Source organism: Xenopus laevis, chromosome 3L (assembly GCF_017654675.1).
Source record: "Xenopus laevis strain J_2021 chromosome 3L, Xenopus_laevis_v10.1, whole genome shotgun sequence".
NCBI classification, from domain to species: domain Eukaryota; kingdom Metazoa; phylum Chordata; class Amphibia; order Anura; family Pipidae; genus Xenopus; species Xenopus laevis.
The window spans coordinates 70,737,322-70,753,429 of NC_054375.1; the positions used below are offsets into that span (position 1 = coordinate 70,737,322).

General features: G+C 39.8%; 1 protein-coding gene across 1 annotated transcript in view; it reads left to right on the forward strand.

Annotated features, from left to right (window-relative positions):
• The first annotated feature begins 1,558 nt into the window (after positions 1-1,558).
• nell2.L (neural EGFL like 2 L homeolog) overlaps positions 1,559-16,108 on the forward strand; it is a 127,787-nt gene continuing 113,237 nt past the window's right edge. The window contains 2 exon segments of the mRNA NM_001086890.1: positions 1,559-1,973; positions 2,496-2,624. Coding sequence (NP_001080359.1) covers positions 1,925-1,973; positions 2,496-2,624 — 178 coding nt within the window. The 5' untranslated portion in view covers positions 1,559-1,924.

The following is a 16,108-nucleotide window of genomic DNA, read 5'->3' on the forward strand; positions in this document are numbered from 1 at the left end:
GAAATAGTTAAAATTCTGCATTAACGTCACAGTTAAAACTCAGTCTTGTTATAGTTCCCCTTTAGTATTATATGTCCAGCAAACAGATATTTTTATATTAGAGTTTTTTTTTAAATATATTTAAGATCCATGAATGCATGAAGTCCTGTTTACCATTGTATTCTAAACAGATTACAATTGTCTACTATGCACATGTGGGCCCTTCAGCCCTGTGGGAATTTGAAAGGCTTGCACTGTGGTTACATAGTAGATTATTTAAATAAATGGTATTAAATCATGTAAAGAATACATACAGAAACACACAATGATTTTGGTCAAGATTCTGAAATAGCTCTCTATAGCTGTAGCATTGGGTACTCACGCAAAAACTACTGAATATAAAACATATATATATTGATATATGTATTAGTATAGCAAGGATATAAAACTCTAAGCGTCACAAAACATGTTTAGCACCTCAAAATGTCCATGGAGAGAAGTAACATTTTATGCAAGGTAGGAAAATGTTATTACATTTTAATATTTTGAACATCCAGTACAAAAGATCTTCTAGTAAAACTGCAGTGTGTGAATTGCAGCAAGTAGATGTCAGTGCGAAGATGCTTGTCCTGAAATCCTGCTTATTCTGTGCTTGCAGGGATTTATTAGACTAGACATGGACGCCCATTGCAGAATGCATGAGTCTAATGAGAAGCTGTGTGAGCCTCCTCAGTGCCCGACATGTCTACATCACACTGCACTGCCCATTCTTGTTGCCCAAAAGTTGAAACAATATAAGGGGAGATTGTGTTTTTTCCCTCCATGCTGATTTTCAAGAAGTTTTTACTATACCGAGCCATGTCATTTTCCAATGTTTTATTTTCCTATGACAAAATCATATTCATTATAATAGAATGTGTATGAAATTCACGAGGGAGACAATGAGTTGATGACAGTAAATTGAAATGGGCAGGGTGAATTAGCACAAATGTGGATAAAAAAAATGATGTAGATAAGGACTAAATACAGTGGATTGCAATTACAGTGGGGAAAAAGGAAAAGGTTCCTGTAGGTAAAAGGCACAAAGAACTGAGAGCAATGATGTCAGACTTACTAAAGAGGATATACCTTTATATTTCATGAGGCTAAAATTCTTTTCCATTAAGATGATCTGGAAACACATGGTATGTGGGACTGGGAAGAGAACTGAAGCACAAACCTAAATCATATTTATAGTGCTCCACTAATCTTAATGTTCCTGTACTAACAGAGGAGATGCTGCATTCAGCTGTTTCCTAAATGAGCTTGGAAAGGACAGGGCACAGAGGCTCCTGGGCACACCTAGTAATATTAAGGGATGCCTGTGTGTAGCAATAAGCCCAGTCATTCGCCACCCACCCCTGTGCCAATCATTAGAGGACACAACCTGTGCAGCTGAGCAGTCGGATGGTGCCCGCAGAAAGCTCTGATCAGCAGCGACTGGAAGGACCACTTCTGTTCACACCCTAACAGAAAAAGGACACAGGAGCCTGTCCCTTTCCCCCTCCCCTCCCCAATCCCTGGAGGAGCAATTAGTGTGGCTCCAGCAGCAGCAGTTTCTGTGGAGAGGAATATCCATTGTCATTGTAACAGGTTCGGAGTGAGGATTTCCCTGCTCTCCCGATCCCCCTTTACAGGCAGATCGTCTTCCGAGTCTTTATTCTGGGGTGGGTAGGGATTTGACTGAGGTGCCGCTGGGCACTTATTGGGCAGCTCTATCTTCCTGCTGGAGCTAATAATGCGAGCGCTGGGGAATCCAAGTTGCTGCCTCATAAGCTGCTGGCTGCCTGTGCGCTTCTAGGAGGGAGCCCCGCCACGGACACCAGTAGCAGCAGCAGCAGCAGCGGCAAAAGCGCTAGACTCGCGGCAGGCGAGGAGATTATGGACTAAGCGCATCGGCGCCAGAATGGAGTTTATATTGGGCATATTCTGCGTTCTTTTCTGCCTCAGAGCAGGTAAGAGTTATTCTCCTCTCCTTAGGAAGTTAAAGCGGACGCCTCCCTTTGCTGAGGTTATATCGTTGAGAATGAATCTGATATGGGATGGAATTGGGAGTTGAAAATCGAAGTTTCTTGGATATTGGTAATAAAGTGGTCACACCAGTATCCTGCAAGTGGATTCTGGTATTAAAGACAACTGAAATCATATCAGGTACCTTCACTTTAGATAGATGATAGATAGATAGATAGATAGATAGACAGACAGACAGACAGACAGACAGACAGACAGATAGATAGATGTTAGATAGATAGAAAGATAGACAGACAGACGATAGATAGATAGATAGATAGATAGATAGATAGATAGATAGATAGATAGATAGATACATAGATACATAGATACATAGATAGATGGAGGATAGATAGATAGATAGATAGATATCGACAATAGATGGATAGAAAGGTAGATATATAAATAAGAATAGATAAAATCCAATCCCATTCCCAGTAACTGGTGGTGCTTTCTTTCCTGGGCAGGTGCAGGCTTTGGAGTGGACCCTTCCCTGCAGATAGACATCTTTGAGGACCTCCAACTGGGAGAGGCCACCCCTGGAGTGCAGCAAGTTCAAGGATTTCACAACCGGAGCAAAGCCTTCCTTTTCCAAGGTATTCCTTAGGGAGCAAGTACATCCTCTGACTGTTACTGACCTCCCAGCATACCATCCAAAAGCAGCATTTATTATTGTGATAGTGCAGGTGGTTGTTCTTGTTTAAATACTGCTGGAGGGCCTCAGACTGCTGGATACACCTGTTATGGTTTGCCTTTGTCTGGCCATATATATGCTGATCATTACTGAGCATCTTCTTTCGCTCTGCTTCTTTGAGTCATTGATATCCCTCTACCATCATTTGTTAGAATAAAAGTTTTTTTTCTAATTGGGACCAATATCTAATAAAATGTAATGTTATAGGTGATTCTGCAAAGTGCATAAGGACATGTTGGTGTCTGGCCATATGCTCATAATTACTTAGTATCTTCTTTCTCTCTGCTTATTTGAGTCATTGATCTGCTTATTTGAGTCATTGATATCCCTCTGCATAAGGACATGTTGGTGTTGATTGTGGTACAGCAGAGAGGTGTCTTGCACATAAACTAGAATTCCTTTTAGAGTTTGGCAGAGTCCCAGCATTTTCTGCAAGATTCAGCAAAACCAAATTGAAACCTTGTTGTTAAGGGACTTTATGCCTCTGACAAAAGCAAGACGTCAGGTTTGCTCACATTATTTATAGGAAACACAAATTTATGTTTTTATTGTTTGGGGCAATAGTCCATATCTAAAAATAATAGATCCAGAACATCATTCTGAAGAAGCATGGTAACCAGTGTAGAGGACAGATGTGCAGGGGTTGTTGAGTGGTACCAATTAGTATTGGTGAGTGTTGTGCAGTAGGGGTACTGCTCATGCTTTATCATATTACTATATGTAAGAAGAACATTTGAACAACTGAAGTGGTAGTGGTCACAATTATTTCTAACTTTACAATTAGGGAATTGTTGACTTGCAGCTGAGCTGCTGAGCAGATGATCCTCCTTAGCTGTGAGCTTTCCCCACTTAGTGTCAGTGTTCTTTTGCTAGAGCTTTGCTTTCCCACTGATTGATGGCCCTGTAATTAATGTACACCAGGACTAAGGCTGGCAGATGGTTGATTTGAGTCTAGGGATGCAATGAATAATAACACACGCTACCCCTGATCAGCCAGGGAGATTAATGTTGCTGGGAACCTGTGACTTATTGCAAAAAAAAAATATGGGTTATGTTGGTAAAAGTTTCTGCCTGTGTGTACAGAAAGGGAAAATCTGAAATAAATGTGGGTTGTTTATCTTTAAATGTATTCTAATTCTAATATAGTGTAGACCGTAGCTTTCCAACACAATGTGCAATTAGACCATTCTTTGTGTTTTTCTTTTGTTTCACATCCTTGTGCTTACAATTAGGCCTGCTGGTTGGTTGCCAGGGCTTTTTAGGGTCAATGACCCTATGATTAAGTGTCCTTGGGGGACACGAAACGCATCAGGCTTTTATTTTTTATACATGATGTAAATAAAGATTTTTTTGTACTATTTAAAAAATGTGGGCTCCCGGATTCTACTGACTTTTGGTGTTCCGGAGTGGTGCCTGCCCGCTATTCAAGGTTTCTGTGCCATATCACCCTAAGAATATTAAAACTGAAGTCTTAAAATTTGCTTTTTAGGGTCAATGACCGCTAGCCTTTTAGTATGGTTGCATGGTGTGCTAGAAGAAAGCAGAATAAAAAGCCTAATAAAGCTAAAAGCCTACAATAAAATAAAAAAATTAGACCAACTCAAAAGTTCATTAGATTAGGTTGCTACATAACATTGATGATTGTGTCATAACAATAAATGCAAACAAGCAGTTGGCAGGCCCAGAATTTTTTTATATGCAGGGTGAGTGTATGTTACGTCGCTGAGTATGTTGCTTCCAGACTGTATCTTTATGTAGGTACCATGGAGAAACAATAAATGTGCAGATTAGGTTTATATTGCTTTCAACATTTCCTCTATATGGGCTGAAATATTCTTTATCTTCAGCATTTTTTTTCTTTCCAATATTTCTTTGTACAAATGAAACCCCCAATATGGACGTAAATCTTTTAGCATATCCCTACACAATGAATATTGGTTGAAAGGCTATGGCTGTGGATCTTATTATTGTGGAGGCTTAATAGGCCAGCAGTCTACATTTCACTTATTGACAGGTGTTAACTGATCATGTGAAAAATCAAATGCACACAATAAAGAGCACAATTACTGGGGTGCTGTGACTGAAAATAATCTTCCTTGTACTTTAATAACGGCTGCTAGGTTTTATAGGTGATTGAGTTAACCTACTCTGTTTGTGCTTTTAGGTCCGAATTATCAGGAAATTGGTGTTTAAATGGTGGGAATGGCAAAGCAATGTGTTTTTCTTCCAGTTCCTCTATCTGCACTTGTGATGCAACAAGTACTGGATAATGTTTTCAGCTGTCCAATAACAAATTGCAATGACAGGATATATCAGGAAGGGAAACAGGACATCTTGTATTGCAGATTCAGTTCATTAGGAGCTTGGGATGCAGCCAGTAGTCAATACATGATTATGGCTATTTTTTTCTGAAGCATGTTCTCTTGGATGCCTTAGAGAACAGGAGAAGTTTCATATTCATTTTTCTTTTGGTCACTTTTATAAATGATCACAGACTTTTGAATTGCGCTGAGGTTAGAGTAACTCTGGCCATACATAGATAGGAACTCATTTTATCAGATTGTATGTGATTTGGCCATTTAGATATGAGAACTAAGGCTTCAGCCACTTTAAGTATTGCTGATTAACCCCCACATGTAGTAATGGGTTTGTGTGATTATGCAAGCAAACATTTAAAGGTACCAGTAACATTAAAAAGTAAAAAATACTTATTTTTGTCATCTTAAAGGGATGGTTCAGCTTTAAGTTAAAGTTTAGTATGTTATAGAATGGCGATTCGAAGCAACTGTTCAATTGGTCTTCATTATTTATTTTTATTTGTTTAGTTCTTTAATTATTTGTCTTTTTCCTTTGACTCTTTCCAGCTTACAAATGGGAGTCACTGACTCCATCTAAAAACAAATGCGCTGTAAGGCTACAAATGTATCATTAGTGCTACTTTTTATTATTCATCTTTCTATTCGGGCCTCTCCTATTCATAATCTGTACTCTTATTCAAATCAATGCATGGTTGCTAGGGTAATTTGGACCTTAGCAACCAGATTGCTGAAATTGTAAACTGGAGAGCTGATGAATAAAAAGCTAAATAACTCAAAAAACAGAAATTATAAAAAAAAGGTATATCACTCTCTACATCATACTTAAAGCTAATTTAAAGGTAAGCAACACATTTAAGTTTGTTTGGTGACCTAGAGCCATTTCTTGGCAACAAATTACCTATTTTAAATGAGAGAGGTGTTCATTATATAGATCTGTAGAGAGCCATGAATGACATATGGCCCTTGTAAATGGCCATACAGCAGCTTATTTAAATAAACAGTATTTCAGAAGTAAACACACATTCTTTACCAGGGCAGGGCAAGCATATATTACATTTTAATCATTTTAAAATCATTTTATTGTTACTCTTCCTTTAAATGTGAGCACGCATATTCAGTACTATCAATCATGTCTTTGCTTGGTGGCTGACCCAAGAAATGCAGGGTTGTTTTTTAATTAAGTCAAAAACAAATAAAGATCCAAATAGTTACGTGTGGCCCTCTGTAGGTTACAAGATCTGTGTAATTGGACCAAAATTAAATGCAATAAAATGGCAGCCGGTGCTAATGGCATCTTTTGTTAGAGTCCCCAGTTTTTCGGGTCATCTGATGTCCTTAATCTACAGCAAGAGTGAACAAACTCAAGTCAGCTAATCACTCACCCAGCCTCAGAACATTGCCATTGTTACTTGGTGACTGTTATTGATGGCCTGTTCTCTGTATTTCTGTGACAGAAACAATCATCTAAAAACATACACACAATAGCAGTCAATCTGAACGCTGACATGTAAAATTGGATGTTTATGCATGAAGGGGCACCATAGGCTTGCTTTGAAATCCAGTATTTAGAATCTGAGTGTTTGCGTTGTAACTTGCCCACTGGCACTAAAGTGTACCCAGTACATATATATTAAATGTCTTGCAGGAGTTCCAAAACCATATGCCAAAGGTTTTTATACAGGTCATGGAACGCCTGGTTTCTAATATATTAATTTTTAACAATAGGTGGTACAGTATTTTTGTTGTACACAGATTTCAATGAGTCATGAGTCATGTGACACAAGTGATATCACTATGCACCAGTTGTAACTGATGATATTATCAATCACCATATGTAATAGTTATCGGTTATTTATGGCTCATGGTATAATATATTTAGTTCATAGATGTGTCAGGACTTTTTGGTGATACCGCACTAATGCCCTGGTTATGCTCAGACAAGGTAATTTACATTTCCCATGAACAAAAGTGCAAGAGCACTTTGGGGCTCTCAAGATAATTCAGACAGTACTTCTAAAAGTTTGGAACAAGGTGCATGTCCCAGCACCAGGAGAGACAGTCCAAACTTGTCCTTATCACCCATATAGCAAGCAATAACAACAAGACCACTTGCTCATGTTTCCTCTCCTTCTCCATAACTTCCCTGCCTGAAACACATGCAAGTTAGCAGATGGGTAGGGGGGTAGTTGTGAAGAAGCCTTATTGCTTCTCCCTGCCCTTTTGTTCTCTGAAACGGAGCACAGAGATCTGCAACAATCCATCAACTAAGGGTGGCAGTGTGCAAAGTGCAAACATTACCACTTTTATGTGGAACAATATCAGTCATGAGCATTTCCAAAAAGATCATTCTGCTGGTGCCTCAGGGCAGAAAAATTGTGCCAGAATGTCTCAGCTTCCATAATTGTTCTGATTGAGTTACTGTAATTATAATACAAGTACCTATTGTAGCTATAACTCCCATAACTCCCAGCTTCCCCAGGCAGTTGAAGGCTTGCTGGAATTTGTAGTAAAACAGCAGCTAAAGGCTTGTATGCTTGGCATGACCACCAGCAAATTAGAGGGGGTTCTAGTTATTCAGCAGTTTCCTTAGTTATCTACTTATCCTTGGTTTGTATTTTACTCAAAGCATGGATGCTCACTGCTGTTTAAATTAAAAAGAAAATATTTAACTTGAAATCTTGTGTCTCTTGTTAGCTGCTCACAAATTGGAAATGTGTTGATTGGCTTAATAAAAGTCTCATCTGTTCCCACAATAGGCTAGACAAAGACTATTATAAAAATGTTATGTGTTCATTATTCTTTTGGCCCTGCTTATTGTTTCATTGCCTTGTAAAGTAACAATAAAGACAAGCTTAGTCCATTTGAAGAGAAAAAGCTGCAACGACAGTCACAGGTTTCTAAGTAAAAGGTTGCGTAAACATAAACAATAAAAAATTAATTACATTGGCAGTGGCAGCAGAAGTGGGGGGTGCTATTTTAACATTATTAATCACTCAATTAGTTCCTTTGATATGGTTCTGCTAGAAAAGGCTTTCTCTTTCTTCCTTTGTATTGGTCTAATAGAGAATATTTAGTTATATTGTTGTTGCTGGGTTTTGCCTTTGGTCACCATGACACAGTGCATTGTGTGCAATTTGTCCACTGGACAAATAGCACTGACCCATAGACCAAGGCATAGCATAGCACTAGAAGCAGGTATCAGGCTTCAGGAAGGAGGCATCAGCCAAAGGTTTGTCAGTCTGGAAGTATCATACCAGTGTCAGACTGGCCCACCAGACAACCCAACCTGTGGGCCCACTCCCATAGAAATTAAATTAGTGCCAAATGGTATAAGGCTTTTATATGCCCAGAGTGGAAATAAGGGTCAGATGTTGAGAAGTATTCTAGACTGGGGCCCACCAGGAATCCACTGGTACTCTGGCAGGCTACTTCAACCCTGTATGTTTCAAGGGTCCATCACCAGGAGAAATGGTCAGCCAATTCAGATGAATACATCCAAGCTGATCTTATGAACATCAAACAAACCTGATCATCACAAACCTACAAAAGGACAAGGACATAGCATTATGAGTGTGATGTGATCAAATGGCAGCCATTTCAAAAGTGCAGTTAAGAAGTGGCAGAGAAAAGCCTGTGTAATGAACCAATGATTTTTCAATAAAATGCTTAAAAATAAAAAATCATTATTTAGCATTATCCTCCAAACTTCTCATTTGGCGGTAGTGTTCATTTAAAGGAACAGTAATTTAAAAAAATGAAAGTGTTTAATATGCATAACATAATATTGTCCTGCACTAGTAAAGAAAATTGTGTTTTCTTCAGAAACACTAATATTGTTTATATAAATAAGCTGCTGAGTAGCCAAGGGGGCAGCCATTTAGGCTGAATAGGGCAAAAAAAGGAATAGGTTTACACAGGAGATATTAGATAAGCTATGTAGAATACAATGGGTTTAGTCATTGCACAATAATATAAACAGATAAACAGTGGTCTACAGGGCCACAGACTGGAAACCACACTCATATATAATATATAAGATATTTGTGTCCAAGAAATAGTCCTAAATGATTAAGTGGATGCTGCAGCCTTACTATTAACCTTTGAACAACAGGAGTGGCAGGTATTTAAAGATTTAAATGGAGGTGTTCAATGATTCCATTTTTCTGGGGGTTTACATATACTTTAAGGAGTGTTTGGATGAATAAGATCAAAGATGTGATCCCCAACCAGTGGCTTGGCTGTTACTCCCAGTGCCTTTAAAGCAGGCACTTATTTTTTAATTCCTTGCAAAAAACAGGTGTACTGACAAACAGAGCCTCTTGTAGGCTGCCAGTCCATCCAGAGGCTACCAAATAGCCAATCACAGCCCTTATTTGGCACCTTCATGAACTTTTTTATGCTTGTGTTGCTTCCCATCTCTTTTTACATTTGAGTGTAGCTCATGTTTATAATATGTTGGGGACCCCTGGCATAGAGGGACAGTGTTGTAAACAGTTTTGTACTGCTGATTAACATTTTACCCTCAGTTGTACTGGTTGCCACTCCAAGGATTGGCTGCACAGAAGTAATGGTTGTTGCGTATATGAGTATAGCTGCAACATTAGGGTTGCCACCTGATTTTGACCCTGACAGCCCAGTATTTGGAAGGGCTACCTGGGTCAAAACTTCCTGCCCGGTTTTCCAAATTAGGAAAACTGGGCAGGGTTCCCCATGATTGACACGGCGATCGGCCAATCATAGCCCCACCCCGATGCCATGATCTGCCCCCTCCATGTCACAGCCCTGCCTCCTGCACGGGCTCCACCGAGCAAAAAGGTGGCAGCCCTAAGCAGCATTCATAATTGGGATGCCTAATTAACAGTTAAAGCAGTGAAGGGGTAACTTAAACGGGACATACTGTGAAAATCAAAATGTAATATCATCTTTAATTATAATCAATTAGAAATGATGTACTATTTCTGAAATAATCAAATTATTCTTCACTATTACCCTCTCAGCCTCAGTCTCTCTACGTGCAGATTTGTTTTATTATGTTATAATAAAGGACCCTGGCCCTTGTTGGCCCTGGTGACGCAGGTCCACTTCCTAGTTCATACTTATGGGTGTTCCACCTCCACCCCCCCGGTGTTAGCAGGTTATTAGTGACTAAGGTATAGAGGAGTTAGTGAATGGCGTGATGACCCAAGTGAGCCCAAGACACTCCAGTCCAACACTGATTTTGAAACAGTTAGCTCTAATACATTGTCTAGGCAAATGGAGCCCACACCAATGCATCTGACCTAACCCAAAATCAATTGCTAAAATTCTTAAAAGATTGAGAATTATCACAATATGGGGGAAAGGGGGGGGGCAAGAAGTCGAATCATATGTATCCACTTATATGTAGATTGGAGCACATCGCAACATTACATCTCCTACACAAAAAAAAAAGAAATTATGCTGATGTGTATTTGATATTCTTTATTTTATAGGCAATAAAAAAGAATTAAAAAAAAAAAAAAAGATTGCGAATTATTACTTGACCAATTCTGGAATAGTGTAAATTTTTAAAATCTAGTATTTCTAGAAAGTTAGTTATTTCCATTTTGATTTTAATGATAGTTCCCTTATACAAGTAAACTACTATTTTTGTTGTATTTTGTGTATGTGCAAAGTTTATTGGAGTATTTACTAAACCTCAAATTTATCTGGTCTGGAAAAAAAAGTAGAATATTTCGAGATTTATTATACCCTGATGCTGCAAAAAGCTAGAATTTGAAAATCTGCCATCTTAGACCCATTGAGGTCCTGTATAAGTCAATGGGAGAGGAACCTATCCCAATTTCAGTTATTGTGGTTTGCGCTGGGTTAAACTCGATAATCTGAAAAATTCTGAGGGTTTCTGGCAAAATCCTAGAAAATTAAATCGATTCGGGAAAAAAGTCCAAAAAAAACAGACGGTTCTGGTTTTTGCTAGATTTTATTTATTTTTTTTAAATAAAATAATGAGATTAATTTTGGAGTTTAGTAAATATATGTATGTATGTTAAGTATGTTAAGAATGTTGCACTGATGACCTATGCCATGTTGGGTCAAGCCAAGCTGCCAATAAGTGCCTAAACAATGCCTTGCTGGAAAGTCTGAGACAGGTAAAGGGATAGGTTGCCTTTTGTTAACATGCCCTCATGCTGTCTTTGTTGCCTATACTGTATAACCATGTTGGTTAAAGGGTCTTGTTAAAAAAAAAAACCCCACTAATTTCCTTGTCATATCCAGTCTGAGGGTTTAACCCACTCAGCCCTAATATATACAAGAAGACAGGGGGAAGAATGAATTCCCAGTACTGTGCATGTCATGTTTCTTGTAAACTCATTTGTATAATTTTAATCATATCAACTGGCAATAGGAGTAAAACGTTGCAAATGAACAGGAGACAAGTTATTCACGTTAGCATTGCCCTTTCTGGACCAACCCCTACCAATCTCTGGTAAAGGATGTCTGAATCATTTTTATGGGGTGATACACATAAAATAAACATTTTTTTGTCAGTAAAATAGTATGTTCCAAGTAGTCTGAGCTATGTGCAGTATATGAATATGCCTCTAAAGTAGGTTTAGTTTGCACCATAATAAGCTCAAAAGAAATATGCCACTATGAAATCTGCCTTTACTGATGTCCATAAATTGTTTTCCAGACACTGAACAACCAAATAGCACGTTGTAAATAACTAAATGGCAATACAGTAAAAAATACAGCCTTTTCAGTCTTCCCCATATCCATTATGTGGAATCCACACTGGTGAATGGGATGCATGATCTATGTGCTCATCTGTATATATGACCATATATAAATAAAGGCTATAGAAACAAAACCTTATTTTATATACTGATGTAGAACGATTGCAAGCATGGATGGTCTGAGATCCCTAATGAAGCTTTAAACTATTAAAAAAAGGTAATTTTAGGAAGATCAGATTAATTTGGTTAGTGATTAAAAGGTTACTGGATTATGGGGGGGGGGGCAAGAATCCTTGGTGGATTGACTCTCCCTCTTTTTAAACCACCTGCACCTGCTAATGCACTTAAACTATCACATGGTGCTTTTTCAGACTTTCATGCACCAGATATTAGCAGACTTTGTACAAGAAGAATAACTGTCATTGTCAATTATCTCTTTTCATATCACTTGTCATATAACATTATATGGAGGAATTCACAAAACTACTTTAGCTCAAATAAAAAAAGTCCAGCTACTCTGTTGCCTATTTGTGTCTCTTTGTTGCAATATTTGCCCTATTGCTACCTTTTTGGTAAGAAATTGACAAAAATATGGAGAAAGAGATGCTGCTTGTTGTGGGCAAGTTGTCCTTACTGTAAGTCACAGAAACACAATGTTCATAAATATACTAATTTGCAAAGTCAATGATGCACACTTTTTTTTTTCTTTAAAAAAAAATTCCACCTTTTCCGCAAAACTACTAAACAGATGTAAATATTCCTCCCCTGCCAGAATAAGAATAGAATAATACTGGATTTGTGACTTTTGTTATACTGAATATAACACAAACCCTATAGTAGCATGTACACAGGCCCATGTTACACTTCTCTCCATTATTTACACTGGCATGTTTGGGACACGAGGGTCACATTCAGAGTGATTAATGAGCCTTCTGATGATGATGGTTTCACTCTGTCAAATTTATCGCTAGTCGTTTCTGATTATACATTCTATTTGTTTTCTTTTTTTCCATAGTTTTACCATTTTTATTTAAAGAATGTGCTTGTTGTTTTTTCTGTAACAACTGGTTAAAGAAGGGATTGGGAACCAAATAGAAATTAAATTCACATTTACATTAAATTTGGATGTGGGCTTCTGTCTTTTTTAATTGAATAGGATGCCTATGTTTTTGCTATCAGACAGTGGCAACTCTGTATTAAAAAGTGTTAGACTTCCCACTAAGAAGTTAGTGGTAGGTATGCCAATTACTAAAGCAAAATGATGGATTTTATGTCTCCAGGGAATGAACTGCAGTGCAAGGAACATACTGTAGTCAAACAGGCCTGTCGGGATGATTTTCCCTATGTATCTGTGGCATGTGACAGATCTTGTGCTATAGGGGAAACCTTTTCCCACATATGCATTTCCCTAGCATTTAAACATATATGAATAGTCAGCAGCCTTGAAACATATGAAACTGCTGAAAAATCAAGCATGTTAGCATGAAAATGTAATGATTTATCATGACCCTTGCATCACCTACCTTGCGTTCCCGTTATCTACAATAAAAACACTTGACACCGACTTTGGAATAAACTGGCCACAGCTTTATTGATTACAATTAATTCTATAACCATGTTCATAACCAACAATCTCCGCATATATAAATTAACTCCATATTTAAGCATGACCATGTAACACTTTAGAAACGGTACATAACTCCTTTAACAATTTCCTATGACAGTGCCAAATATAGAGCCCCCTAGTCAGCCTGCCCTTCAGCACACTGGCCCTTGACGTCCTCCAGCCGCAACCCATTGGCTCAGAGAAAAAAGCAGCCGCCCATTAACTCTGTGACTTCAATAGCCGCTGCTCTTGATCACTAACTCCCCAAAATTCCCAATCCGTCTCATGTACTAGGTTGCCACCACTCCACCAGCTGTGGCCACCCACCTTTTTGGGGTTAAACCACTATCCAAACCTCTGACTCTTGGTGGCACCCGCTCTCACCCCCCTGGCAGACTGACAAGGGGCCCCGCCACCGCATGCAGTGTTGTACGCCTTCAATGCTGCATGCCCCTCCACACCCTCCATGCAAAACCCAGGGAATCTCGCAGATTAAAATTAAACAAATCCATGCCCAGCTCATTCAAGTGAACTCCATCCGCACCACAATATTCGCTGGGGTTATCAAATTCCCTGTGCCTAATCGCAATTCCTCCCTGTCCTTGAATAAACTTAGAGACAGCCTTGTTTTATTTTTATCAACCGCCCCATGTGACCGTGCACCCCGCCACTTTTTCCTCGGCAATATCTCCGACCATAACAAACAGACGCCCGGAAATATTGACCAAAGCCTGACAAAATCCCTCTTAATATTCTTTGTGAGCTGTTTCATAGGACATCTTGCCAAATCGTTGCCCCCAGCATGCACTAAAATTATGTTAGGAGGCCCTACACGTCTTGCTTCCTGTATTATCATCGGGACTACTTCCTCCCAGCAAAGACCCCCAACCCCCAGCCACCTCACCGTTGCCTGCTCCTCCAGGAAGCCTAATTGTTGCCCATTGGGTCGCACCTTTGACCGCTCCTGTGCTCTTGAAATGAAAGAATGTCCTACCATCCAAATTATACATCGAGCATTACCTGAAAACAAAGGAAAACATTCACAAAATTGGCAAGTATCTGTGGGAAACCAGCTAAATTTCAATTCTCCCGGGCCGAACATATGACTTGAACCGGTTCGATTCCCATCTCCCTATTTTTCGTATCATCTCCTCTCCTAGCCCCCACCGGGCCGCCTCCGTTGCTGCCCCGATCCGAAATGAATGGCTCCCATAATCTTTTACCGCCAAGCCCAAGACTGTCATTGCCTTCTTAAACACCGCTATGAATTGAAAACGGGATAGACACGATCCGTCATTGTGTATCAAAAAGGACCCCCCTCTTTGTGGTCTCAGCTCTATATACTCCCTATAACTCTGTATTGGGCAAGTCTTGCAACCGTGACCTTTGAACAGCTGCACCTTTAAACCACTCCTCCCCGACTTGTCTGTCTTTGAATCCCGAACTAGAATAGTTAACCCCTTCTGATGTGACCAAACGTCTTCCAATCTCACCCCTCCGTCTGCTACTGTATTCGAGCTAACCAGCTCGCCTATCCTAAAGGCCCCAAAAAATGCCCACGAAAAAGCCACCCGAAACAAGACCACTTCAAAGGACGACCGGACCACTTGAGGCAACACCTCCAACAAACCCTCCAAAATATGAAGAGTTATGGGGCGCCTGTGGTCCATGGTGCCCTTTCCCCTCTTATAACCTTTTATTGCTTGACGAACTATGAACTCTTTAGTGACATCCCTCCACCCCATTAACTTAAATAAAAAGGCTAGTGCTGCCATTTTTCTGTCAATCACTGCCCCTGACGTTCCTGCCTCAAAGGCCCGCACTAATAACCACACCAGCCGTTCAATTCTATCAGCATCCTCCCCCACTATGCCAAGTTCCACCCCCAGACTGAACCATTCCTCCCAATGTTTATTATATCTTGCCCATGTAGACGGAACCACTGACCGTTCCACCCAGTCCAGCATACCTCTTACACGATTCTCCAGACCAGCTCCGGGCAAGGTGTCCCTTGGATGTCCGCTCCTGGCACCAGCTTGCGAAACTTGTCCCACTGAAAACGAGACAGTGCATCAGCGATGTTATTAACACAACCAGGGACATGTTTAGCTCTAAACTCAATATTTAGTTGCAGACAGCGCAAAACCAGATGCCTCAAAAGCCCCAAAACTGGCCGTGAACCCGATGTTAAATTATTTAATGCCATAACCGTTGACATATTATCAGAATGGAAAATCACCGAATTATTGGCTAATTGCTGACCCCACGCCTCCACCGCTACTACGATTGGAAACAACTCCAGCAGCGTCAAATTTGCCGTCAAACCTGCCGATGCCCAACTCTCAGGCCAAGGTGCCGCGCACCAAGCACCCTTGAAATAGGCCCCAAAGCCCAGTGATCCCGCCGCATCTGTGAACAAATCCAGCTCTGTGTTGGTTTCTGGTTCGGATAACCAGTAAGCCCTCCCGTTGTAATCCCGTAAGAACATTTGCCACACCTCCAAATCTGCTTTATGCTCCTTATTCAGCCTAATGAAATGGTGGGGCTGCTGAACGCCTGCTGTAGCCATAGACAGCCCCCTCGAGAACACCCTTCCCATGGGGATGATTCTGCATGTAAAATTTAATTTTCCCAACAAGGACTGCAATTGCCTAAGTGTCACTTTTTTTGCCGCACATGCATATCTCACTTCCTCTTCCAATAGCCGTATCTTATCCTGTGGAATTCTACACTCTTGCTGAATGGT